Source organism: Cyprinodon variegatus, unplaced genomic scaffold (assembly GCF_000732505.1).
Source record: "Cyprinodon variegatus isolate N-32 unplaced genomic scaffold, C_variegatus-1.0 Scaffold89, whole genome shotgun sequence".
NCBI classification, from domain to species: Eukaryota; Metazoa; Chordata; class Actinopteri; order Cyprinodontiformes; family Cyprinodontidae; genus Cyprinodon; species Cyprinodon variegatus.
Window position 1 is genome coordinate 662266 of NW_015150542.1, and position 26992 is coordinate 689257.

The following is a 26992-nucleotide window of genomic DNA, read 5'->3' on the forward strand; positions in this document are numbered from 1 at the left end:
TGGAGATCCTTGATTCAGATTCCTTTAAGATGGAGGATTTAAATAAATAAGCAAGCTAATCATCGAATGATCTATACCTCTCGCTAAACTCCTTTATTTGTATCAAATTTACAATGTTTTATTGTTTTGTCACAGTTTCATTAAAAATCATTAAATGACATTAAATTATTATTTTTTTAAATTGAGGCCTTAATTGGCATTAAAATTCATTAAATGTAATTATTGTGGCATTTAAAATGCTTTATTTAAAAACAAAACAAAAAAAAAAACACATTTATAACAACAATTTGGTCAGATATATTAAATCGCAATATATTTGCGTGGAACTGCTTCCGCTTGATCGCAAAGCAGCATGTTTGGATAAAAAGTTTGAGGCGGATAAAAAAGCTAGAGAATGGGAAGATGTTAATTTCAACACATATAAATGTTGAAATTAACATATATATATATATATATATATATATATATGATTTTATTTATATATATGATTTTATATATATTTTAATAATGAAAATAAATATAATGGCTTTTTGGATATGAAAGGTTGCAGACTCCTGCTCTAAATGGTTGTTTAGGGCAAATGTCCTGCCTTTTGTCAGCTGAGCTGTGAAACTCTACAGCTCCTCCAAACCTGCTGAGTATATTTTTGAAAGTTTGTCTCTATATAATAAAAGTTCTGTTGGTCTGTTGTTTTCAAACCTTATATATTATACTAAGTTTTGACTCCATTTTTTCTGTATTGCTGTTCTCTCCTCAGTTCCTCCTTCAGTCGGCTGAAGTTAACTTTCTGTTACTTTCTTCCATCAGCAGTAGAAACGCCCTGCTGGCCACAGATGGTATCACCCCAACCTCTCAGAGCAGCAGCGCCGTCAGTCACCCCCCCGACATGTCGGGCTGGAACCCTTTTGGAGAGGACAACTTCTCCAAACTAACGGAGGAGGAGCTGATCGACAGAGAGTTCGACCTGCTCAGAGCAAGCAAGTCATCTTTTTTTTTTAACTCTCTTCTCAGAGTTTGCCCCAAAGCGTTTAATGTAGAGGAAACGGGGCAAAGAAAAACAGAACCTTTATGTTTATGTGTGCCTGTTTCTGATGATGATGATCTCCTGATCTTCTTCTTTGTGAACAAACAGAGAAGCCAGAGGAGAGGACAGCCGGCGTGGAAACGGAGCCATCGCCATCTACAGCTCTTCCACCGGAGGATCTGTTCGGCTCAGTCCCATTCGTGGCCAACGCAGGCAAGTCTTAGAGGAGTCTCTGCCATGACGACCAGTACTATGGATCCACAAAACCCAGTGCAAACGGTTCCCAAGTAACGGTGTGCAGATCCAACCAGGAGGGGAGGGGTTAATGCTTTAATTACAGGCGCTGGAATCTCTTTATCACTAGTTACCACTATTCTGCTCTTAAAGACATTATTTTAAGGAAATCTTCACATTTTCCTCATAAAGAACTCTGCTTTGCAGTTTGGGGAAAAAAAAACTGACTTTGCTCCAAATGTGCAGAAGTGAAAGGTACAGATGTGCTTAAAGTTTTTGCTAACAACAGTATGAAGATGAGAAGTTAAAACCTGTTCCAGGGCTGCCACTGAAAGGGCTGAATGATTCTGGTTAGAAAGAAATGCCAACTAGTTTTTGTGTTTGTTTTTTTATTAAGAATTTTTTCATCTCATAGCAAACTTTAATGTCTGCAGAGAAACTTTAATCCAGGACCAACTACAGAAGTAACTCGATGAAACTTGAGCCACAGACGGGTTCATTATTTAGCGGATTATGCAGCACTGAACTGGTTTCTAATGCAGTTTGTTTTATGTGAATCAAACTCATGTTGTTTCAGAACAGAGTTTTTTTTGTTGTTGTTGTTTTTAGCAGATGTATGTTTTATTTTTTTATTTTAGTTTTGTCTGGGTTTGGTGAATCTTCAGGCAGTCTGTAAAACTATGACTTCAGGTGCATCTTAACATCCAAAAAGTTAGATTTGCCACAGATTCGCTTTTTTTTCCTGGTCATTTTTGCGATACAGATGATAAAAACCAGAAAAATCAGGTTATTACTCATTTAGAATATTAAAGCAAAACTTAAATGAATTGAATGTCCATGTTCTGTGCTGTATTTTCCCTTTTTGCATGTGATGATCAGCCTGTGGTTCATGTTAGTTTGTTTCTACCCTTCAGCTCACCTGTGCTGCGGCTCTGGTCTTTCTCACATTTCTCTTGAAAACATCCACTGACACTTAACCCCATATGTTCTCCTGTAGGCCTACTTAACCATCTACTTTTGCGCCTGCCACAGTTTTTCCCTCCACCCAACTTTCCATGAAAATTCTTAAGTTCAGTAGTTTATGCGAATTCTTTTTCATTAGCTGGGAGCTTTGTTGCCTTAATTCATTATAAATGTGATAATTATAAAGTTGAGAGTCTTCTCTATGATTATATAGACCAGAACATGAACTTTACATTCCTAGGTTCAAAATCCTTTCTTTATCTTTTGGAAGTAAACTGTATATGGGTTATATTTACAATCCTTAGCTTGAAGAGCCTGGTCTAATCCAGGTTCTCCTTCCACTCAACTTTACCTCTTTATAAGGAGCTACAGCTGCTAATGAGGAATCAGCTCCTTTACCTTTTGCAGGTTTAGCTTCCTTGTGACTGCTGGCTCACCATCAGATCAGTTTATGCAGACCAGAACATGGACCTACTGTTACCTTGTTATGCTCAAACCCTTCTTTGGTATTTTGATAAATGATAAGATTTGGATCTATGTACATTTTAGTAATTAGTCAACACTTGATGTTTAGATGCACCTGTAGATCAGAGTGGATTGTGGTACCAAGCCCGTCCCAACCGATGGCGTTCCTCTCGGCTTCGCTACAGAACAGAAACTACACTAAAGTTTTATTGTGGTTGAAACACAGCTGACCACCTACAGCCTTTAACACTGCAGCCATTAAAACTGGAGCCTCAGATGGCGTGGGTTCTTTCCTTTGCCCCTCGCCAACCAGGACGACGTTGTCAAATAATTAACGGCAGCAATAAGCTCCTGTGCCTGTTTGCTCTTGCTTCTTAATGTGAACATTTTCTGGTTTAGTAGGGTCAATAGAAATGCTGTTTCTGAGTCATGGAGTGTTTTTAAAGATAAGCCGTCAATCCCAAACATTCTCTAGAAAAACTACGATATGTTTTTTTTTTTGTTTTTTTTATTTCCCTCCCATCTCCTGCCTGTCAACATGGAGGCTGAATCCGAGGTTCAGCGGTTACGCTTAGAGTAGAAGAAGGCCAGATAGCGATGCAATATAACCCTGTAAGCACTTGAATGTCAGCGGGAATGTTTCCGTGGCCCTGAGTCATTTTATTTGTGAACTGAAGTTTCAGTAAAATCTGGATCAAAGAATCAATTCAAAAAAAAAAAAAAAAAGACCAACAGATTTTATTCCGGTTTCATTCCTGCTGGCTGGCATGAAAAAAAAAGTCCTTTGAGCTTCATGTGTCTGTGCCATCAGTTCCTTTAGGTTTCAGTTCTTCATTGTTTTGATCATTGCTTCCTGCTTTACTTAGTTTTTCCTCGATATTCACGTTATGAAAACATCAGTTTGATTAGTAGTTGAGGCTCATTTTCCTTCAGCAGAATCCCAACAAATAACTTTACATATTGTAAAAAAAAAATAGAGAAACATTTTTTTTAAGCTTTAACTGCTTTGAAAAAGAATCTATCAGGTTATGCAAACCAGCTCCCCACAATTGAACCTGTCCAGATTCCTTTTTATGTGATTTTTCTAATATCGTTGATTTGGAAAAATCAAACTTTGAATGCGATAGGCTTTTTAAACCCAATCAGATGAGACAGGAAGTAAATCTGTACCAGTAACCTCCACTGGATTTAAACCAGCTGCCGGAGCCTCCGCTATGATTTTTGGATCCATGTAAATATAATTGGTTACTTTACATCTCAAAGTAATGTTATAAGGTCGCAGTGATCAATTCAAAACATGGTAGCTTGTTTTTAGCTCAATATTCTGTTTTAAGAACAAAAAAGCGTCAAATATGATTGCAACAAGATGAGTGAATCGTTGCAATTACAGGAAAAAAAACAAACTTTAGATATTTCTCTCTAAAAAAAAAAAAAGAAAAAAGGCGAGACTTTAAAATAATCCTGAATAAACGAGCTTCAAGTCCATTTTGATGGCATAAATGAACCTTTTGCATAATGGAGCACACTTAAGAGGCTTGAAGACCTCTTTGAAGTCACGTTGGGGATGCTGTAAAGTTGGTTAATTTGCTTTTTTCTTTTATTGTTTGCTAGTCTGATTTGAAAAATGTAATTGGTCCAACAAGAAGAGATCATTTAACCCAGCAGGATTAAAATCTGCTGGATGTCAGCCTCTCAGCAGGCAGCGGCGGAGGTGAAGCCAGGTCCTTCTAGCTCCAAAAAAGACTCTCGTATTTTTCTCTAAATTTGGATAAAGACCATAAAGACCATAGACAAACCTTTAGAGAGAAGCGACATTTCCGGTCATTTTTTTTTGTGTTTGTGGCATCTGGCTGATGGCTTGTTGGTCTGTGTGACGGGCTGCATGTTTGCCCGCCGCGGCTCAGTCACTCCCTCTTTTTTCCGTGTTTTAGACCAAGGTAAGTTCCCCGCTTCAGAACGGCTTCAGTTCATCTCAGTTCAGTTTGTTTTTGCTCTTTTCGTTCTTCATGTAGTGAGACAGCCATACTCAGAAACATCTTGTTCAGAGTCCTAAAAACAAAAATGAAAACAAGGGATAAGGAGAGCCATGAACTGCACACGCAGAACCAGATTCTTGTCCCAGTGGATGTCTGAGCATAATGTTACATGTTTACATTTTTGTATTTGTTTTTGTTGTTCTCAGTTTATCTCTATTATTTTTCCTGCAGAGGAGCTAGAGGTCTCCCAACTGACGACTAAAACTATAAAAGTCTGTTTTTAGTTTATACAGCGTCACTAACATGTCATGCCATCGTTTTTCCCCCCTGTAACATTCTGTAAGTGTGAATGTATTTCTGACCAATAAAAAAAAACATTTCAAATCAAATTTCCCTTCTGGTTGTTTCTTTAAGTCTCTCCACCAAGAGCAAGATGTTCCTGATGTGGCTGTCTCACTTTGAGCTCTCGCCGTTCACTCTGACGCCGAACACAAACTGGGTCGGGTTTCCTGCACTGTTCTGAAAATATGTAATATGGTTCACCAGTTTTTAGAAAAATGTTAAAAAGGTTTGGGTGAATATTTACAAAAAAGGCTCATTTTTTTGGTTCATTTCAGCCTCTCCATCTTTTGCCTCTGGGTTTTAACATGGACTCGAGGTTCTGGAAGTAGGTTTTTCTTATTTTTATGTGTATAAAGTTTACACTGAGTAATTCACTCTAGATTAAGGATGTTTGGATGTTTCTCAGTTATATACATAAAAAGATAAACAACAAATAAATGAAAAGCCCTTCCGTGCCGTCCTGGACATAATGCAACTAAAAACAGTTGAAGGAATTAATTTAATTCAATAAAACAAAATATAATAATAATAAAAAAGGCTTAAGGAGCGGAAAAGAGAACTAGGATTCTTCCTTTTTATTTTTGCATGTATCCAAGGTTGATTCATTCATGGTGCAACAAAAGATGTTGCTTTGCCGTCTCCTCTATTACAGTCAGTAAACTCATAAGATTTACTTTATTTGAACCAGCTTTCCAACCTATTCCTCTGTGTCTCACTCTTAGTGAAACTGAACACTTTTCCATCCATTCATTCTCTGTCACGCTTATCCCAGCTGGGGTCACGAGGGGCTCTGGTGCCCATCTCCAGCTGTCTTGGGGCGACAGGGTACACCCTGGACAGGTTGCCGGTCCATTGCAGGGCAACACAGAGACAATCAGTCATGTTTTTGGACTGTGGGAGGAAGCCCCAGTACCCAGAGAGAACCCACGCATGCTCAGGGAGAACATGCAAACTCCATGCACCCCGGGCTGGGAATCGAACTCCGAACCGTCTTGCTGCAAGGCAGCAGTGCTACCCACTGCAGCCCTGAGCAGCCTTGAACACTTTTCCATCACATTTAAAAGAAACCTCCATATTAATCATAACCCTCTTAACTTTAATAAAAGAACCCATTGATTGAAGTTATAATTTTTTTTTTTTTGCCTTAAATAAGTTTTGCATCCTAAAATGTGTATATATGTAGTTGATAAAAAAAATTAGCAAACTAATTCATTTATTACATTAAATATTTAAAAGTTTTAAAGATCAGGACTCCGGCTTTTTAAACTGAGAGACCCAATCAAAGTATTTTTTTCCTTGTGGTTGCAAACAAAAAAGGCACCAGGACTTGAACACTATGTGTAGTGAATGGACAAAAATGTCTGAAAAAATAAAGCAAAAAAAATAAATAAATCAAAGCAATAGAACACAGGACGCACATAAAGAACAAAATAATTAATAGGACTTTTTTTAAGGTTTTGTAAAATTAGTCGAGGCCTCCAGGTGAAACATCATCGAGCACAATTGGTTATTTAATCTAACTGATGCGTAAGGAGTAGCTTTTAGCTGAAATCTTGCATATATTTAATATTAGTTGTGACTGAGCTTTTTATTGGTAACTTTATATTGCGCCTTATACTCGTAGATCGTTGCTCTATTCCCTGTTTGCTCCGACTCTTAAAATACAACTGATCAGCCTCATGCTGGTAGATGTTTATTGAAAATAAAAGGGATCTTCCTTATTTTGATAAAACAAAAACATCAATTTGTTTATTAAAGCAGCATAACATGCTGCTCTGTTTGGTGTTTGGGGAAAAGTCATCCATAACCTAAATAAACCTGCTAAAGTATAAAATGATGAGGGAAAAAGGGAAAAAACTAAAATCAGGTGAAGATTAAAGTATTTCAGTGTCATTTGGGGGACACTTTATAAATCAATATAAATTTAATAATGGCAATTTATCAAAAACGACACCTTCTTCTACCGACAGTGACTTCTAATAAAATAACGTGATTAAAGTTTTTTTAATTAGTTGCAGATAATTTATTATCTCTGGTTTTAATAGTGAATAGTGCTTTATTTTTGAGCAGGATGGAAATGATTTGACCTTAAAGTGCAGAAAATGATGTGACCCTGTAGTTTAGAATCAATCAATCAGCTATAAGTGGATCAAACATGAAATGTGTTAAAGTCCATAACCTTAAAAGCAGCCCAGCCCTTATTAGCTGAGGGCAGAAAGCTGTGAATCAAACAGGTCGTCGGTTTCATTCCCACAATGATGGACTAGAACAGAACCAGTCCACCGATCTGCTGTAGGGCCCTGAACCTTCAGAGGTTCCCAGTTCACTACCAGCTTTTCTGACACATTTCAACCACATCTACTTAGGGTTGGGGGTCAAACCCTTCGATTTCCTCCTCAGCAGGTAAATCGGATTTAAAGACTGGATTAAAAGAGACTTAAAGTGTTTATCTTTATGAGAGAACAGTAGTCCTGTTATTAGAAGAGTTTAACATGTAAATATTGTCAATATTAAACAACAAAAGGGACTTTGCATTTATAGAGAAATGATCAGAGGTCCAAAAACTTTATTTTTTTAATTAAAAAAGGATTGTTTAGTTTACAGACTGTACTTAAATAAACCATGAGAACCTTTTTACACACAGTGAAACATGGTGATACTGCCAGGGGTGAAAAAAACTCTGATTCTACATCATTATCTTACCGACCTAAAAACCCAAACTGTTTTTTAGCAGCAACTATTTCTGAAAATCATTTAATCAGGATTTCCTAAACTATTGGTATCGATTTCCAGAGTTTCCCTGTGTTTTCTTTTATCGATCAGAAAGAAAATCATCCTAATCAACACTAAAATGTCGCTTCCTGCTCACATCTGGTTCTTTTGCTAGTACACAGGAAGATTTCAGATTTTAATTAAAATGTTTTTTTTTTTTGTTTTTTTTTTGAAAACTAAAATTGTAAACATGCAAACTTATCTTGAGCATCAGTTTGTCCTCCAGTGCTAAAAACTAGTCTTGCATCCGGTTTAAGTTTTTTGGCAGATCCTTCTGACCCTTGATCAAACCAAACTAACTCTATGCTGCCTCCTGGTGGTAGGTATATAATTCAGCAGGGCAGCCGGCAAGTAGAGGATAAAAGGATAACTTTGAATTTGAAATGAATTCTTCAAAGCGGTTTAAAGTTTAAAGTGAAACCATGACAGGAATAAAAAGTTAAAGGTGATCGCTGACCTCAGCAAACATCTTTACATGTTTACAGCATCAGATGCTGGTGCACATTATTTTTAGAGGAAGTGTTTGACATCATTTGTTTACATTTTAAATTTAAATCCTTATGTTAGAGGAAAAATATTTAGATTTACAGTTTCAATTGTCCAGTTTAAAGAGAAAACAACGTTTCCTGCAAATTTCCAAACAACTCAGGTTTTTAAGTAGCATTAGACTAACTTTTAACATCTGTAATATATATAATTATAAGATTTCAACATTTATATTCTTTAGCTTTATTGTTTATGCTTGTCAGAAATTCAGTAAAAAAAAAAAAAAGATTCTGAGTTAATGTCAAGGTGTTAAAGTAAAAGAACATTTCACCACTTTTTTGCTTCCTGACTGTCATCAGCGTATCTGAGAATGACTAAATACAGATTATTTATTATATATGATAACTTATCTAACTTTATTTCCACCATAGCTTAATACCAGACCCAGTTTTAGGCCCTGACTCTAAAATGGTTGATTTGCAGTTTCAGTTTTTTTTATTTATTATTAATACCAAATCTATTTTCAGAAGATTTTGAGATTTATTCTCATAGTTTTTGGACAAAATGCGGAAGTAGTTTAACATCCTCTTTTTAAAACCATATTTATTCAGATGTCGACATTTCTAATTATTGTTTAAACATGCAGTGATCAAAACAAATCGCCATAAATCCATTTAAAGTTGTTCCATCCAAAAACGATTTAACGTGAATATTTCTAACATTTGACTCCACCAGGGTGTTTTTTTAAGCTCTGCACCAGATTTTCCTCTTTATTCCCACAAGAGAACAATCGCATTTTCACCACTTATTTGTTTCTCTTAAAGCGGCAGCGCGGCTCGTAATCCTGCAAGCTTATTTCCACAGGAACACAATCTGCGTCCGGCTGACATCTCCGTGCGATTAAAGATGTTTCCATTTGCAGCCTCGGTGAGGTGAACATGATTAAAGTTCTAATCTGTGACCGGTCCTGTGAGCTGAACAGATGCACGACTCTTCCTAATATCCTGCTATTCTGGACCTCGTCCTGCCAGTTTGGATAAAGAAGGGGAGAGCTTTCCATTTTTCCATGTTCGCAGCGGGGGGTCGTCTGATTTAGAGCTTCCTCTAATAAGGAACAATCATTTGGCGTCTCCGCTGTGGCAGCGTTTACTTTCCCTACAATTGGAGGCTCTCCACTCGCTAATTAGGCTAATTTTTTAGTTGCCATTATGCAAATGTCTTGGACATAAATCACACAAAGGTTCTTTTCTTTTTTTTTTCCTTGTTTCATTAAATGCTGGAATTAAAGGAATGTTTTGGCTTCAGGTTTTCCGACTTAAAGAGTCAATCTTTTCTGGGAGATTTGATGTGAAAAGTAATTTTGTCAATCTTAGAAAAGGCTCAGCATCTTATTCCTTCGGCCTTTAAGCTTGTTCATCTCACTGCGCGGTCAGAGTCACAGCAGCTTTTCCACCATATTGCTCCTCTGCTGCTTCAACGTGAGTCAAACTGTCGCCGTTTGTGCGCTAATCATTTCAAAGTCAAGTAATCCTTAGTCCACTAAAGCTGCATATTAGGGAGGTCAGGCTAGTGTCACAAGGAAACAAAAAGATCTTTGTTCTCCTCATAAGTCAGCGTGTCTAGATCTATCGCTTTCTGATTTATTTGAGGTGTTTTTGTTCTAATGAATATGGAGTTAATGGAATGCTAAAAAAAAAATCACATCAGTCTTTTGAAATGTTCTGAAGATGATCATTAGTAGGGTAGGGTAGTAGGTCCCAGCTGGCTGTTTATTGTATTACTGGAACATTTAGTGGAAGGAAAAAGTCTCAGAAACATCTCCCCAGGGCCCAGGAGGAAAATAACTGTTCAGGTCTCTGAAATCCTTTCTTTAGAAGAAAGGACTTTTGCTCTGGATTTGGCTGCTGTTAAATCAGACAGCAGCTGGCTTTTGGCTGCTTAGTGGAGCGGTGGGTAGCACTGCTGCCTTGCAGCAATAGAGTTCTGGGTTTGATTCCTGGCGCAGACCCGATCCCCACATTCTCATACAGTTTGGATTAGAAACAAGCAGTGTATCTAAGAAAGAAAAATGGCTTTAATCTTTTCCATCAACTTGTTACCCTTATTTCTGCTTGTTAGGTTATATTTCAAATACTGTACACAATTCCATCAGCAATACAATAAATTGACTATTTAAAGAGATGCTGCAGCAATTCAAATGATGAATTTGCTGTAACTCTGCCTTCAACACGTCCCTCTTTTTGCATTTATCAAGTACCACTTGCTTCATAGGTCTGTGTTGGCAAAAATAATCAAAAGCAACAAAAGAAATATAATTCTGTAGCCCAGAAAATCCGATGTTGCTGTGTTTTTGTCCTTATGCAAACAGGATAAGAGGCTAGATGAGCTTTTAAAGCTCATCGTACTTGGAGGAAAAGATAGTTTTAAATTCTAGTTAATCTTTCAATCAACATCCCAGTAAATGGTGCAGAGACAATGATTGACTGATCTTTTATTACTGACAAGAATAATAGACAAGCAGAAGTACAATTTAAAATATTACATCTCAAAGTTTCCGAGCTGCACGGTGAGGCAGTGGGGAACACTGTTGCCTTGCAGCAACAATACTCTGGGTTCAATTCCCGGGGTCTTTCTACATGGAGTTTGCATGTTCTCCCCACATGGGAGGGTTCTCCCTGTGCATGTGTGGGTTCTCTCCGGGTACTCCGGCTTCCTCCCACAGTCCAAAACCATGACTTTTAGGTTCATTGGCTTCTCTAAAGTCTCCTCTGGTTGTTGTCCTGTTTGTCTCTGTGTTGCCCTGCGATGGACTGTCGACCTGTCCAGGGTGTACCCCACCTCTCGCCCCTAGACAGCTGGCGATAGGCACCAGCACCCCCGTCATGACCCCAGCTGGGATAAAGTCTGATGGAAAATGAATGGTATAGATGGATAAAACGACAGATATTTGCATTGTGTGCTTGATTAACCAGAAAGCTGGCCTCCCCTTAAATGTTGAAGAAAATCAACGTGATCTTGTTTTACACCCGAGTATGGTCTTCACCTCTGAACTAAAATCAACTAACTTTTAAATGTTTCGTTTAGGCCTCTGGGTCTGGGATAAACGGAGATGCAGGATTTTATGGTTTGTTTGTTTTTTCCCTGTAGGACCTGCAGTGATGAGCAGTGAGCAGCCTGTGGAGGTCGTCTCCAACATCCCAGCTCCCATCAAGGACCCGCACTCAGTCAAGGAGTCCAAACCAGGAAAGAAGAACAGCTGTAAACCTGCAGATGAGTCCGACAGCGACTTCGAGTCTGACCCGCCTTCGCCTAAGAGCAGTGAGGATGAAGAGCAGGAGGAAGAGGAGGCCTTGAACAGTGAACACGGTGAAGACACAGAGCCAGAGAACCTTGGACAGAGGCCTCTGCTGATGGACTCTGAGGAAGAGGAGGACGAGGACAAACACAGCTCAGATTCAGACTGTGATGCCAACAAGGTTAAAATCCGCTCAAAGAAACCTGCAGCCGCTAAAGTAGCCGATCCCAGTGCTTCCAGGAGTCCACTAGGGGGGTCTAGGACCAGTCTGGTCACCCCTCCAGTGTCGCCCAGTGGAGCCAGAAACACTGACGTTTTTGGTGCCATCCCTTTTGTCAGAGGAGCTTCACCAGCGAGCCCCTCAGAGATCACTGATATCTTCACTAAAGCACCTTTCAGGCAGGTCAGTCAGGAAGACCCGGCCGCCGACGATTTTGATGTTTTTACCAAAGCCCCGTTCAGTCGGAATGTTTCCAAGTCGGGAAGGAGCGGCAGCGATGTCACCATGGGACAAACGCCGCCGGTATCTCCCGAAGGTACCGACGTCTTCGGCTTCTCGCCTTTTCAGCCGGGCCCCTCAGAGCCTCCTCCCACCACCTCCAGGAGCGCAGAGGACATCTTCGAGTTGCCATTTGAGGATTCGGCAAACCTGCAGAGGCAGAAGCAACGCAGTCTGCAGAAGCTGTCATCACGCCAGAGAAAAACCAAGCAGGAGGCGACGGCGGGGGGTGGCAACGGCAAGCGGCATCACAGCACCCCGACCGGAGGACGGAAGGGCAACAAGCCGACCTACCGCACCCCAGAGAGGGTCCGCAGGCACAAGAAGGTGGGCCGCAGAGATTCTCAGAGCAGCAACGAGTTCCTGAGTACCTCCGACTCCAAGGAGAACATCAGCGTGGACATCAGCATGGCTGAAGGGAAAGACAAAGCAGCGCCTCTGCCGGTGGACGATGCTCTGTTGGACCTCTTTGGGGCCAAACCGTTCCACCCTCCAGACAGCAGCCGCCTCGGCCAGTACCCCCAGCTCAGCGACGCCAGGGGTGACATGAGCACCGCTAACGGGAAGTCATGGAGTGGCGGCGAAAGCAGGAGCATGGATGATTTCGGGGCGGTGCCCTTCACAGAACTGGTGATTCACAGTGGACCGCAGCAGCCCGCGGCGCCTTCGCAGCCGCTGGACCTCGACCCTTTTGGGGCGGCGCCGTTTCCCTCCAAGCAGTAGCTAATGCGTCTTCCCGCTCTGCCAGTAGCAGTTAACCCTGAGCCCTTTTGGTTTGGGATCATTTTTAACCACTTTTTCTAATAAGAAAGCCTGAATCCTGTGGAGTGTTTCTGCCTTTATGCTGCATCTTAACGCTTTTAGGACTTTTTGAAGAGAGAAATCGTACTGTGATCATAACGCCTATACTTGACTGCTAAAAGCTCTTTTTAATCTGCCTTCTGATAGATTTAAGCACCAGGAAGCCTTACCTTAGCACCTCGGAGAACAACAGTTCTGCCGCATGGTTTGAAAGCAGCTTTTAACCACTTTGTCTCGTCCTCTGTGGGTTTTTATCTATGCATCCTTTCCCTGCAGCCAAACGTGGGCGTGGCCAAGCTACATTTCACTAGAAGGGAATTCGTTTTTATCTTAAAACATTTGAAGCTTTTGTTTGATGCCATTAATTTTTAGGCTAACTGTAGCAGAAAAACTTCTGCTGAGGTTTTTTTTTTTTTTTTGTATGAACTCAAGTTGTGTTTGAAGAAAAAAAAAAAAAGAAATAAAAACACAAAGCTGCATCCTGTTAAGCACTTCTGGCCAAATGCAAATGAATAAATAGTCCCCTTTTATTGGGATTATTAGAAAATGAGTAATGTGAAACTTAATATAAAAACAGCAGGCTTATAAACAAGTTTAGCTACACAGCTTTACTTTTATTAGTCATGTTTTTTTGGATTTTTAAATAGTGTCATGAGAAGAAAAAGACAAAAACTTGAGCATCAAAATGAGTCATTTTACAAACAGCAGATAAGAAAAGATTTTTACAGATACATTTTTACAGTTTGAAGACCATTAATAATTTAAATACAAACAGTATCAGAAATTTGACTATAAAACAGAAACCTTTCATTCCAAAACCAGCCTGCATTTTTATCTTTTTAACTCCATTATTGTTTAATGATGAGAGACTCGTGATCAGTCGGGCTCAGCTGAGACCCAAAAGACAAACATTGAAGGAGCTGCTCTTCTATATTAAAACCAAAAAAAAAAAAAAGACAGTGGTGGGTTTTTATTATCTAAATTAAAGCTGCAAAAAAGCAGATTCTAAACAGCACCTAAAATGCCATAAAAAGCTGGTTTAAAGATCTGCTGTGTTTGAAGACAAAGATGTTCATTATCAGGGGGACAATTTGGCTAAAATATTTCTATATGTGATTGACTAAAATAGGATTATTTTCACTTAAACCTAAAACTGGATGTTGAAAAATAAACAATCATTTAAAATCCCATTTTGCTAGAGAGAAGAAAATGGATTCCTCAGAATCTCAGACCGTTAGCAGAGCCGATCAGCTCCCACTCAGCCTCTGGAGCCAAAGCTAACATGGAGGCGCTGCATTCTGGAATGAAGTCAGTTCATATGAGAAAACAGAGACATTGCACATCACCCTAAAGGAGGCGTATCAGAGGTCTGCAACCTTTGCAATCCAGAGAGCCATTCCATAATTATCTTTGTCAATGCAACTTTACATATAAGGTGGGCTGGGCCACAGGGAGGCAGTCTGTGGGATTCAAACCAGAACACACAAAACTTCAGAACTGCTACCTTCCTTAAATGATAACTAAATTTTTGATTCAAATCCACTATAGAGAACAGTCCCATTTTATTTTACAGCATTAAATTCAAGAAAGAAAACATGAATTTTGCCAATCATGTGGATTTACATTTTCTTCTATGGGACGTTTTGATTAAAAAAATTTAGATAAACCTGAAGACCAAAATTTATATTACTAATACTGTCATTATGTGGTAAAAAAAATTGAATTAATTCAAACCCTAAATAAGCAGTTATTTAGTCTATATGTAAAATCTTTGGAAGCTCCAAAGAGCTGCAGACCCCTGAACTAGAACATAGTACCTAGAACATCATACCTTAGTTGTTTACATATAAAACACTGTTTCTATCCACAGTGAGAGCTTCTCCCATTAACTCAGGGGGAGGAAGAAGGTCTCCCATATGAGCCCAATAAAGGATCAAAAAATACAAACATGAAATAGAGGAAAGTGAATACTGCCACTAAAACCCCTGGAGTGTCTCAGTAGTGCCCTCTAGAGGCAGAGCTGCTCATTATTTCCTTTAAATCTGATCTAGTTCACTAAAGGGGGAGGAATTTCTCCCCAAACTTTATCTGCAGCTCTGAATCGTTTATTACTTAAACATTTCGCCCCTTCTCCCCCAAACAACACAGACATCTGGTTACTAACATGTTGAATAAAAACAATCTTTGGGTTCATTCCTGTAACATTATTGACTGATGGTCACTTTCTGTGACTAAGTGGTTCAAATTCAGCTCAATGACGGGACATTGAAACGTCTAAATATACAGGACTGAGCCAAGGAGCTACATCATTTTCAGGCACTTGGAAGAATGTTAAAGACCTGATGACCAGGTGGGTGACATGGCTGCTTGCCTGGACTCAGAACGGGTTTCTGGAGGTGACCTTCTGACATTAACGTCCTTTTAATGACTGATCCTGAGTGAGACTTGTCCCAACACATCCTGTAGCGGCTCAGGTCTGCAGATTCGACTGGACCGCTGTCCTGCAGTGTCCAAAATGAAGAAAATCAAACATCTGAACTCTAAAAGACAAATGCTCAGACTCAGCCTCCTACATAGTAGAGAGACTATTTGCAAATCAAACCTTTCTAAAGAAAAATAAAAGGTTCTCACAAATTTTCTGTCAACAATTTCTGCAGACATGGTTTTAAATCCCTTTTAGGCCATTTTAAATAAAAAATTTTAGTAGATGTGATGCAGACATTTCATAAATCTTACATCATGGAAGCTGCAAAAACATCAAACTGCAAGAAAGAGCGGAAAAATCCAGACAAAGGGATGAATAGAAAAGGATGGAGGTGGATAATCAGTGAAGAATGATGATCGCAGGAGGAATAAAAATGAATGGAGTCAGATGATAAACCGATTAACATACAAATAAACAGATGGATGAGTTAAGAAATATATGCAGGAGAAATACATAGAAATGTGTATCAACTTGATAAATAAATGTATTTCCCTGTTCTTTTTTAAAATCCAACATTTCTTCTCATGTTAAACCACCTCGGAAGCTTCTGCTTCATTTCAGAAACTTTAAAAAACTTTTTTCCTCCTTCCATCCTTCCTAAATCTCCAACATAAAAAAAACGACACCCAGCAGTTCTTACATGCAGAGGGTCGGGTCCTGCTGTGTAGAGGAGTCAGCTACGTGTGCTGTGGAGCACTGGCACAGGGCTGGCTGTGTCTGTAGGCCATGATGAAGCCTGAAGACTGGTGCCACCAGTAGAACATCAGAACCAGCAGAAGGTGCCACACCTGGTGGCTGGAGCCCAGATAGTTCAGCTGACCTGAAGCAGCACAGGGAGAAAAAAAATTTAACAACAGAGGAGTCACAGAGATAATCCTAATGGTATCTGCTTACCAGGGAAGTAACGCTCAGGAACCTTAGAAACATGGAAAACAAGAGCTAAAGCCGCAATGAAGTACATCCCAAGGATGCGTGGAACAAAAGCCTGAAAAGTAAAAATAAGGAGTTAAAAACTAAAGTCAACAAGTTAGGACAGAAAGGGATATTAAAACCTAAAAGGCGTACCTGTACGAGCTCGGAGGAGAAGCCTCCGGTAATCCAGATCCAGTGAACAGTCGGGACGAGGCCGTACCCCGCTACAGAGCAGAAGATGAGCGAGCGCAGCTGCTTCCACTGCTTGCTGAGGTAGAGAGGGTGGATCTGAGCGAAGAAGACGGCCAGGATCATGGCCAGGACCGTCACCAGGTACACCTGCCGCCAGTACTGAAACCAAGACAACACACACACTTAGACCCTCGCGTCTGCACTGAACACCTCCCCTAAACTCAAACTAAAAATTAGGGCTTGTTTCTTTTTTAGATTAATTTGACTAAAAACTAACTTAGACAATTCCTGATTTTTAAAAATTTGTTAAAAAGAATTCGAAAGCATATTATGTCACCATCGTTCACTATTCCGCTCTGACATATAAATTACACTTAAAATGAATGGAGAAGCAAAAGAGAAAAATGTTCCAAGTTTTTTTTAAGAAACTTTAGCTGCTTAAAGAACTACGGATTAGGAGGATTAGGGCCACTGAAAAAAAAAAAAGTTAACTGATTTTTTTTTTTTTTTAATTTCAGTTAAACATGAGAAAAAAGTCAGAATTCTGACTTTTTTCTCGGAATTCTGACATTTTTTATTGTCAGAATTCAGTCAGAATTCTGAGATTAAAGTCAGAATTCTGAGAAAAAAGTCAGAATTCCCATGTTTAACTGAAATAAAATTTTAAAATCAGTTAGCTTTTTTTTTTTTTCAGTGGCCCTAATCCTCTTCAGTAAAGAACATCACCATGTCTTAAATTGAAAGTATCTCTCACCCCTTTTAAACTGGACGATGCTTTAAAGGAAAAAGTGATTCACTTATTTGTTAATGAAAAAGATTTTCACCAGCATCAATTCAGAATCCCTTTTGGAGCAAACAGAGAGAAGCTAAGAGAATAAAATCTAAGCCTGAGTAGTCCTTCATCTTGGCTGCGTTTCTTTTTTTCCTAGTGTTAAGAAAGCTCTCCCACTGTTTCAGCCGTTATCACAGATATGCGGCGAACCCGTCCTCGGATCTGTGCTTGCTATTTAAACTTCTATAAGTAGCCGCTGAAAGTCTGGACAGCCTCGGCTCGGTCCCTTCTGTCCGCGTGTGTGGATGCAGGCCTCCGTCCAGTCACACGTCCTCGTGCGACGAGTCCTGCTGAATTTCACAGTGAATAAATTTGCACCCGGAACAAGGCCCCCGGCTCGGACGCAGCCAATTTTCCTCTCAGGCCCTCCTCCTCACAGACTCCTATCTTCTCCAAATCTGCGTCCCTCAAAAGACTCGGACGAGACAAGAGTTTGACTGGCTAAATATAAAAATCTGTTTTTCTTCAGGGACTTGGCTTGCCACTGGAGTGGAGCCACCCAGAAGCAAAGCCTCCGTCTTGGCGTGGACGAAGGAGGAGGCGGGAGGGAAGGAGTGTGTGTAGGGGGGGGTGCTCCTGGACTTGCGAGCGTCATATGGTGAGGAACAGGAGTGACGGACCACTCCGTGAACACAGCCATCTGGTTTAGTCTGCAGCAGATTTCAGCCGAGTTCTGGGGGCAAAATAACCCGGCGCTTCCAATATGCGGGGGAAAGCGAGCGGAGCCAAACCTTTCAGGGATAAAAAATAAAATAAAATCAAACGGTGGTGGTGGGCGGCTGGAAGCGGCTTGTGTCATCGGAGGCTTTTTTCCGAACGCATGAGAGCGGAGAAGGTGTTGTGTTGCTTATTCACCGGGAACAATGAGTCAATGAGCGGAGCCAGACTGAGGCGCTCGCTCTATTCAATTACTGCTCCCCAGGCCGCTCCGCTCGCTCACAACCAGACCTGCTTCTTAATGGGAATCTGAAAAACACTTCACATCAGAAACAGATGCTTCCTTTAACTACCTGATTATCCCATTCTGTTTTATTCAGACCAAGAAAAGGTAGAGTCACAAAAACCTCCACAAAGAGCTTTTTTAGTCAGGAGCATTCCGGCTTTTCCAGACCTCAGCTGCTTTATATAATCTCAGCAGAACCTCAGTGCTTGAAATACTGAGGGTCTTATAACCAGGCTTCTCGGCATCCATTGTTTTTCAGAGGCAGCTCTCTCATCAGCAACACTTTCTTGCTCTTTTTGGGGAACTCATTGGTTCTCTCCATTCAGAAGAGAAGAGCAGTCTTTCCAGAGGGTTCTAGGTCTAATCCAGGGCCTCCGAGTCACCAGTAAACGATCAGGGCTCCAGGAAGGAAAAGACTTAATCAGGCACGTTAATGACCTCAGTTGACTTTGAACGCATATCAGGGATGAATTAAAGTCATAGGGAGCAGCTGTTCCAACCGTTGCATTTCCAAATTCTCCCGAGTGGTGCACGATTTTACACAAGTGAATAAAGTGGACGTGTTTGGTCATTTGTCAAGGGGGCAGGGTTGTTGTGGCGGAAGGTTCACAAGCAAGTTTGATTGTGGCCCGTTTGTCAGAAGCATCTTGCTAACCAGTTAGAAACTTAGTGCTAGTAGGTTTCCAATGGGAAATTCCATTGGGACCAAGTAGCACTAAATTGGTGACTTAGAAACAACACTGTCAAGGAACGCTATGGACAGAGGAAACATGCAAGAGGAGGAGAGTTTAGTGCTGCCGGCTGTGGATGAGTCTCCTCTATCATACATTTTTAATTTAGAGGAGGAAAGCGGGGATGAAGATGCGGAAGAGGACGCCAGGGCGGCAGAAGCTTGGTTTGGTGTAGAAGGCTTACAGCCGTACATGTTTGAGCCCTTGCCTCACAACGCTGGCAGTTCTGTTAGCTCTACGCCTGCCGAAGACACAGACGTCCATCCCCGTGAACACTGGGACGGAACTCAATGGGAAACTAAATTATCCTTATTTCTTGTTTCAACCGTTGCGTATATAAGCTGTGACATATGAATCAAGACGTTATGGACGAAAAAATTTGATTGACAGATGACCGTTGATATATGATTGGTCGAATTTAGGTGTACAAGCTGACGTATAACTAACTGGCCTGCATAAGATAACGAAGAAAACAAACACATTTTTTTTTAAATAAAATTTTCTAAATTTTGGGACGATATCATCTGATAAACAGCAAATTTATATACACTTGAAAAACGATCTAGAAATAAATAAAAATGTCTTAAATTTAGTGTATTTGTCATTTTTTAGAGTATTTTTACTGTTAAAATAAGATAATTAGATAATATGCACTTGAAATAGGACAATGCAATTGTGTTTTCTTATTTTAGGTGTAAATTGGCTTGTTTCACTGGCAAAATGTCTCTTTTACTTCCTCAATCCAAGAAAAAATGACTTATCTAGATTTTGTCTTTTTTTCAATTTACATGTTTAAGCTAGAATGATTTGACATTTAAATGACTTCCCTATGACTTTAAAGCATCAGATGACATCAGAGTTGATCATTTATAAAGGTTTTGTACTCGTTTCTCCCCCAGTAACATTTAAATAACATTCACTTTAGTTTCCAGCAGTACTTTAATAATACGGTTTAACTCTGCTGCTCCTGTAGCATTAAACCCTTTTTCTTAATCAGCTTCATAGAGCATGAATGATCAACACCAGGTCAGATCACCTAAAGAACCCAAATATTTCCTTAAGATAAGGTTAGATTTATCATCACATCAGACTGAAGCAAGCATCACAGCTATTAGAAATAAGAACTAAATATGAAGGAACTCACATTATTACAGTAGAACGTGTAAAAGACTCCTGGAACGTAGCATCCCAGGATGCCGATTGAAACGCCAGCGTAATCCAGCGCCATCCAGCGGCGGCTGGTCTTCTCCGAGCGGTGGCAGCAGAACAGGTGGTAGCCCACGGAGCAAAGCATACACAGCTGAGGATTGAAACGCTCCATCAGGAATTAAAGCCTCAAAGACACATTTCATTATCCAGACTAGCTTTGTTTCAGGCAGATTTGCAGACTCAGATTCAGTTTAATTTGCTAAGAACATCCAGAAGAATTTTGCACTGAGGTCTAATGTTTGTTCCATAATCGCTCGGATTAAGGCAACAGCAGTTCCGGTGAATGATATTTGGCTCATCCCAAATCATCATATTGTGATAACTGAGCTGGAAAAAATGAAACAGAGGTTTAACTTTTTGGACCTTTTTTTTTTTTTTCATCTTCCCACCTCAAGTACATCACAGACATCACTACAGCTTCAGTTCAGGTAGAAGCAGCGGTGCGAGGGTCAGAAACTAAGTAATAATTTGATATGATCAGGATTATTAGTGGCGATGCTCCAATCAACTGTCTGATCATTTGTTTCTGTTTAATCAAGTCAAACACAGAGGATTTGAGGAATGCAAACTCTTCAACAAACAATCATAATTTCTTCTATATTTACTAAAACTAACAAAAGGTTATGGACATTAGGGGTGGAACAGTTTACAAAATCCACGGTTCGGTTCACGGTTTCGTGGTCACGGTTTTCGGTTCGGTATATGTTGATTGTTACACCGAAATCCCATAAAAATTAATGAAAAAATCCAAAAAAATTAATGAATTGTAATAATTTTTAATGATCCGCGGAAACCCTGGATCATTTCCGCATGTTTTGCTGCTTTGAATTTAATCATCTCGCGCATGCTCTCTACCATCTCCAAGGAACTCAGAGCGGAGTGGACGGGAGCCACAGCGGAGGCTGTAGGCTTTGCTTTGAGCAGCCGGTCTGGAGCGCAGCGGGGCGGAGCGCTGACGGAGTATGTGGGATTTCGGGGTTAGCATGACATGTTGGTCATGTTGCTGTTAGCATATACAAAACGTGTTGCACAATGCTTGCACACTGTTGCACTTTTATCCACAACTTTCTTTCCGCCGTCATCGTAGGTCACTCTAAATGCAAAGCGGTCCCATACAGCAGACCTATAAAGTGCTGCTGGCGCGTCTTCCAACACCTGTTCTTTCCCACTCGCCATACCCACACAATTCTCCACAACAACTAATTTTTTCTGCTACACCCGGCTACGCTGCTTCACTTCTTCTTCTTCTTGTTTACTACTGGTGGTTGGCTTTGGTGGCAGTACCGCCACCTTCTGCTCTGGAGTGTAAACGCTTCGCCTATGAGAAAAAGGAGCAGCGCATGAACCGAACACAACACACGCGAACCGAACTGAGACAGTCAAACCGAACGGTTCGGACGGTTTTCATAAACCGTTCCATCTCTAATGGACATACATTCTGATCTAGAAATGGGGATAAAGTAGGGGTTTTTTTTAGTAAAAATTATACCTAGAGCCAAAATGAAGGAGCCTGTAGGAAATACATATGTCTTAAGTCAGTCGTGCATTTATTTGTCGAGTTAAAACAACAATAAAAATCAGTACAGTTTGGAAATAAATCAGAATGGGGATATGAGCCCTCAACAAAAACAAGTTTGAAAATCAGATACCGTAATTGGTTTATCTCTATTTACTGGGATACGAAAAAAAACAAGGTGGAAATTAGCGTGTGTGGCTAAAACTAGCCTATATCATGACAAACGAAGTGCTCACGATTTACTTCAATTTTGTGCTGCTCTAACCAAAAACATGTAGATGTTTAATTTAAGTGTTTCAGTTTTTTGATCACGTTTAAACAGTCCTTCATTCCAAAACTTAACTGTAACTCAGAGTGAAAAAGTGATTACTTCTATATGCGTACTAGCTTCAACGTTCTGTTCCTCTGTGTGGTAACAAAACCCACTTTAGGTGCCACCTACTGCCACCTACAGGTCTGGAGTTGGAGCTACAATGTCTAACACTATTTATTTGTAATGTGACCAAAATTAAAGGTCTAGTGGAGGATTTTCGTGAATTTTTGAAAAGACCCGCCCTCTCCACTTAAAAAAAAATGGATATGCATATCCCTGTACCCACTCCCGAGAGGGAACAGGTACAGGGTGTGTGAGAGAGCCTGCACTAGCCTATTTCTCCTTGTGCACGCTCTGTTTAAAAGTTGCTGTTTGCATCTCTCAGTGAAAATGGGGACAAGCAAGTAGGACGGCCTTATGTAAACATACATATTACCAGAATGACTGACAATTAGGAGGACCACTTACTTACATGATCCTGCCAGGAAAAAAACATCCTCCGCTATACTTTTAAGTACGTATATGATTTGAAAATTTTGTTTTGTTATATTGCGATTATATTGCAAATGCAATTAATTAACCAGCCCTAGTCTGTATTTCCTTCATTTAATACATCTTTTTTCTCCTCTCCTTTCCTGGACAGTCTTTATCCCCACTAAAAGAAGCAGCATTATTTGATCTATTTAGTATGAATCAGGCTTTATAAACACCCTGCATAAATCTGTTTTTTTTTTTCAATTTCGCGCTACATTTCATCATATGCGGCCTATAAAAAAAAAAACAACGCTGCAAATCCTCAAAGAAGTTGGTCGGTTACCGAGTTAATCTGCCATTATGGTTTAGAAATAAACAGTACAAGGAAAAGTCTGGCATGATATGTATCAATGCAGCCAGCTTGTTATGATTTAAGAAAGATTGCTCATTTTACAATCCATCTGTTGTTGAAGATCTAAATCCGGCTCATACCTGGAAGCAGAACAACCCGATGGAGTATATGACATAATCCTCTCGCGATGCTCCGATGGATGGCAGCACCGACACCATGTTGTACACCCCAACACAGAAGAAGAGCAGGAATCCCAACAGATGGCTCCAGATATTTACCGTCTCATTGGACAGGATGAAGAGGCTGCACAGACATCAGATCGATAAAAAATGTCGTACTTTGTTGCTTCCACATGTATGAATTTAAAATATCATCCCTTTTGTCTTTGTTTCTGCAACTGGAGCAACTTTAGGCAATAAGACTGAAAATATTTTAGCATCTCACCTTTTAATGCAAAGCCTGGAAGGCAGGTAGGCTCTGTATCCATCGGTGATGTATGGATTATCTCTAAGAAATACTGGGATCTGTTCATATGTGTACAGTCTGATGCCTCTGGGCACCAGTACAGGCCAGTACTGGTAACCTCCAAGCTCAATATAATGTGTAGTTTGGGCATTTTTCTGGGGCTTCAGGGACATGGCTGATCCAGCCGAGTCTGCTGAAGCTAAAAGCAAAATAAGACAATAAAAAAAGCAAGTCATTAAACAACAGAATGACTGAAACAGAAAAAAAAAAGGGCATCCACATTTACTGTACTGGGAATCATTTCTTTGAAAATCACTGATTCTATTTGTCTATTTTCATAAGCAAAAACTGCCATAGCATCTGGGAGTTAAAGAGCATGTGACAAATTTGCCTATTTCTTTGTTTTTATCCGACAGTCCAAAATCAGCAGGATGTGAAGGTGAAAGGGAACCCTGGGATCATTCAAATTTATGGACACATGTCAATTAAAACTTACTGATGACAGCTGGGCTGATCTGACCTGAATCACACCAGAAACGTCTGAATTAGCTGGAGAAGTTATGTCTGAGGGTCTGACAATTTACAGACGAAGGAGAAGCTTGAAAGGAGATGCTTAACCTTAGATATCGATACTTACTGTTACTGTAATCAGGACAAACCTGAAATAAGTTTGACCATAGTAAAAATTCAGTTCCAAAGGGCAATCATGTTCATTTTATTCCTAGAAAAAAAAGAAACTCCACAAGAAACCAGTTCTGCAGTTAACCAGTCTGTATTGTACAGACGTTGTTTATTGTTTTATTAATTCATGCTTTCATATGCTATGAACATAAAATGTAGATTAGCTATATATGCTTAAGGATGAAGCTAGTCTACAAAGAGAAAAAACTGTAATAAACTTTTAAGTTTATTTGAACAGACCCCCTTTAATAAGTTTTATTATAGAATCAAATGAATAAAAGTGAATAAGTCTATGATGTACATTTAAAAAGCAAATTGCAAAAAATGCATCACTACAGCCTGTAAATTTGTAATAAGTTTAATTACATGAATCCTATTTACTGTATGGAATGTATACAGTAAGTCGAAATATAGTAAATGTCGAAATATAGTCTTAACTCTACATAGTCCTTTTTGAAATAAAATATTTAGTACGCTTTATCCGTTTTAAATAAATGAAAAAAAAAACTTTACTCACAAACACGTGTATTTATATATACTAATATAATCATACATACACATATCCTGCAGCTCATAAAGAGGATTACGCCAGCACCTGATTCTTGCCAATTATATAGTTTTCGCATTACACATTTCTATGAGCCGAATGTTTCTTAAATAACATATAAACTTAGATTAAGATTATAATGAGGTCTGGAGTGATTAAACACATTTATTCATCAAATAAATCTAATAAATCGACGGGATTTTCAAAGCGGTTTGGTCTCCAGCGGGTAGCTGATGCTAACCAGGCTAGTTAGCAATTTGCTTTGTTTATAGCTCATAATATAAACTCAACTTACCTTTTAACTTGGTGTATTTGTAGTTTGAGCCATTTTGTGGCTTAAAATATGAACTACGCATTTGTAAAGATGTATTAACATTTAATTAAAAATAAAAGTCTAATAAATTCTTCTCCACATCTTCACTTAAGACGCCATCAGATTTAAAGGACCCCTTCAGCGCGTCTAAACACTGCCTGATAAAAAAATAATAATATTAATAATAATGAACATCAACCTCTGCACATATTTGGAACTAAGAAAAACAGACGTTAAACATGGAGACAAATCCTAACTAAATTTTTCAAAGAAAAGGGCTTGTTTACCCTGATGTAAAACCATTATTCTATAACACACTTAGCAAAACCCCATACAAGGTTAAAATGTATTTTATATTTTTGTAGTATATTTGAGGTCAGTAAATGCAGTTCAAAATGTTATGTAAATAAAACTTTTATTAAAACTAAAAAATTATTTAGAAACATTTATAGACTCTGTCTTACAGAATGATTACAATGCAATGTTTTATATTTTTGAATAAACACATAGTTTTAGGAATTTGTGGAACAGATAAATAGATAGTAATGTTAAAAATAACGTATTCATACTTTTTTTTATTTTATTTTTTTATTATACAACTAAAAAGCTTGCTTGTTTTCCTGCTGGAAGATAAACCTCCACTCTGAGCAGATTCCACACCAAAGTAATGCATCCCTAAAGTTTGATGCTCACCACAATTTTATTACAATAGGTGTTCCCAATATGATGTTTAGTTTTAATTTATTGGCTCACCCTGGGCCAAAATAATTAGCTTTCATCTGACAAGAACATGTTTTGCATGATTGCTGATTGGTAGATGCACTGTGGAAACTGTGGAGAAGGTTATTTTGACTTTTCCTAAAACATTTAACAGTATTTCCTCTAGCATAAAGATCTAATTTGTGTAGCACATTACTTACTGGTGTTATGCCAAGAAATTCTTCCATCTGAGCTATTATTTTAATAATAATAAATGAAGTTTATTGGTAACTGTAGATCATCCAGGCAGACCACTGGTCCCTAAGGCACAAAAAACAAAAGGCAAATTATGTTAGAGCAGATTATAAATCACAAAATTGAAATAAGCTGCTCATATGAATGGAGTATTTGTGCCTTTTTAAAGTTGTGCTTTCTTTGTGTTTATATTTCTTAAACTCAGCGTTTTGAATATTTAAAAAAAATTATCTATAGAGAGATTATTGGATAAGGGACAATTTTGAGATTCAACTACGGCTTTTTCACATTTAAAACAGATTTGCTGAGATGTCTGTTATGTGTCAACACAACATTGTTTTGTTCTTTTAGTTTAAACAGCTTTTTAATGCCTCAGTAATTCATAGATCACTACATTTATTGGCACTCCTGAATTTTGATAGAGGAAAAATAAAAATAATAAAATGATAATAAAAAAAAACAATTAAAATTTGAATTAACCATAAATCCATTCTTTATTTTATTTTTCTATTTTTTGGTGTGAGTGGTTCCTCTGTCAGGAAATAGTAGTTCTTAACAGAGCTTAACAGAGCTGTGGTGCTTCAGATATTGACACCATTTAGCAAATCAGCTTGCAATAAATCTAACTAGAGCATTTTAACTTATTCTTTCTTTTTCTGTTTTGCTGAGGTATAAATATAAGATTACACATGTTTTTCAGTCTTTATAATATAAACTAGAATCTGTATCTATAAGTAAAAGTAAATAGTACAGTCTAAAAAGTAGGCAGGGTGTCTGCATTAAAGAATACAATCGAAAAATGTGGAGCCTGATAACTAAAAAGAAGTGCCTCCCACTCTGCTTTCCCCTTCAGAGGCGCTGGACAGTTTGCCCTAATTGCTTTGAGGCTGATTCATGGTGATTCTCCTTGGTCTCTCCAAACTCCATCCAAATTCATCCAGGAGAAGTGAATGCTGCAAGTCATTGACTCAGAACTATCAGCTCGGGTTTCCTTAAATAGAAAACTTTTAACAAGTCTTTCTGTATGATTTGATTAAATTGTCTCTAAAGTACCTTTAGATGATAAATTGGGAAATGGCACCAAATAAATAAACTGATTAGATTTGAAATTTAAAATATGATCAAGTTATAAAAAGGGTGAATGAAGACCCAGTCGATTTATTTTTTAAGTTAAAATAGAAAATAAAATTTAAGTTAATAGTTGGAGATCTGCAAT

The 26992-nt window shown here is 38.9% G+C and overlaps 2 protein-coding genes across 3 annotated transcripts in view; one reads left to right on the top strand and one right to left on the bottom strand.

Moving 5' to 3' along the window:
• The window catches only part of bmp2k (BMP2 inducible kinase), a 62713-nt gene extending 49455 nt beyond the window's left edge, over positions 1–13258 (top strand). Inside the window, exons 14-16 of one of the 2 annotated variants that reach the window (XM_015373614.1) lie at positions 811–977; positions 1133–1237; positions 11410–13258. In XM_015373614.1, the coding sequence (XP_015229100.1) occupies positions 811–977; positions 1133–1237; positions 11410–12779 (1642 nt within the window). In that variant the 3' untranslated portion in view covers positions 12780–13258. Of the gene's footprint in view, positions 1–807; positions 978–1132; positions 1238–11409 lie in introns of both variants that reach the window. The other variant, XM_015373613.1, reaches the window with a different exon arrangement.
• A 1588-nt stretch (positions 13259–14846) lies between these two features.
• paqr3 (progestin and adipoQ receptor family member III) lies at positions 14847–24958 on the bottom strand. The gene is made up of 8 exons (XM_015373629.1): positions 24805–24958; positions 23261–23480; positions 22957–23119; positions 20097–20252; positions 16408–16605; positions 16237–16327; positions 15983–16162; positions 14847–15358 (listed from the first exon to the last, which is right to left on the bottom strand). The coding sequence occupies exons 1-7, from the start codon at positions 24863–24865 to the stop codon at positions 16020–16022; spliced, it is 1032 nt and encodes a 343-aa protein (XP_015229115.1). The 5' UTR covers positions 24866–24958; the 3' UTR covers positions 14847–15358; positions 15983–16019.
• Between the last annotated feature and the right edge of the window lie 2034 nt (positions 24959–26992).

What these genes read in the sequence shown, in the direction of transcription:
- paqr3 (XM_015373629.1), bottom strand. Translation starts at nt 24,865, where the DNA reads ATGCGTAGTTCATATTTTAAGCCACAAAATGGCTCAAACTACAAATAC. An exon ending in TCCAGGCTTTGCATTAAAAG is followed by an intron (nt 23,120 to 23,260) that starts GTGAGATGCTAA and finishes ATGTCTGTGCAG; the next exon opens with CCTCTTCATCCTGTCCAATG. An exon ending in TCCTGAGCGTTACTTCCCTG is followed by an intron (nt 16,163 to 16,236) that starts GTAAGCAGATAC and finishes GTGCTGCTTCAG; the next exon opens with GTCAGCTGAACTATCTGGGC.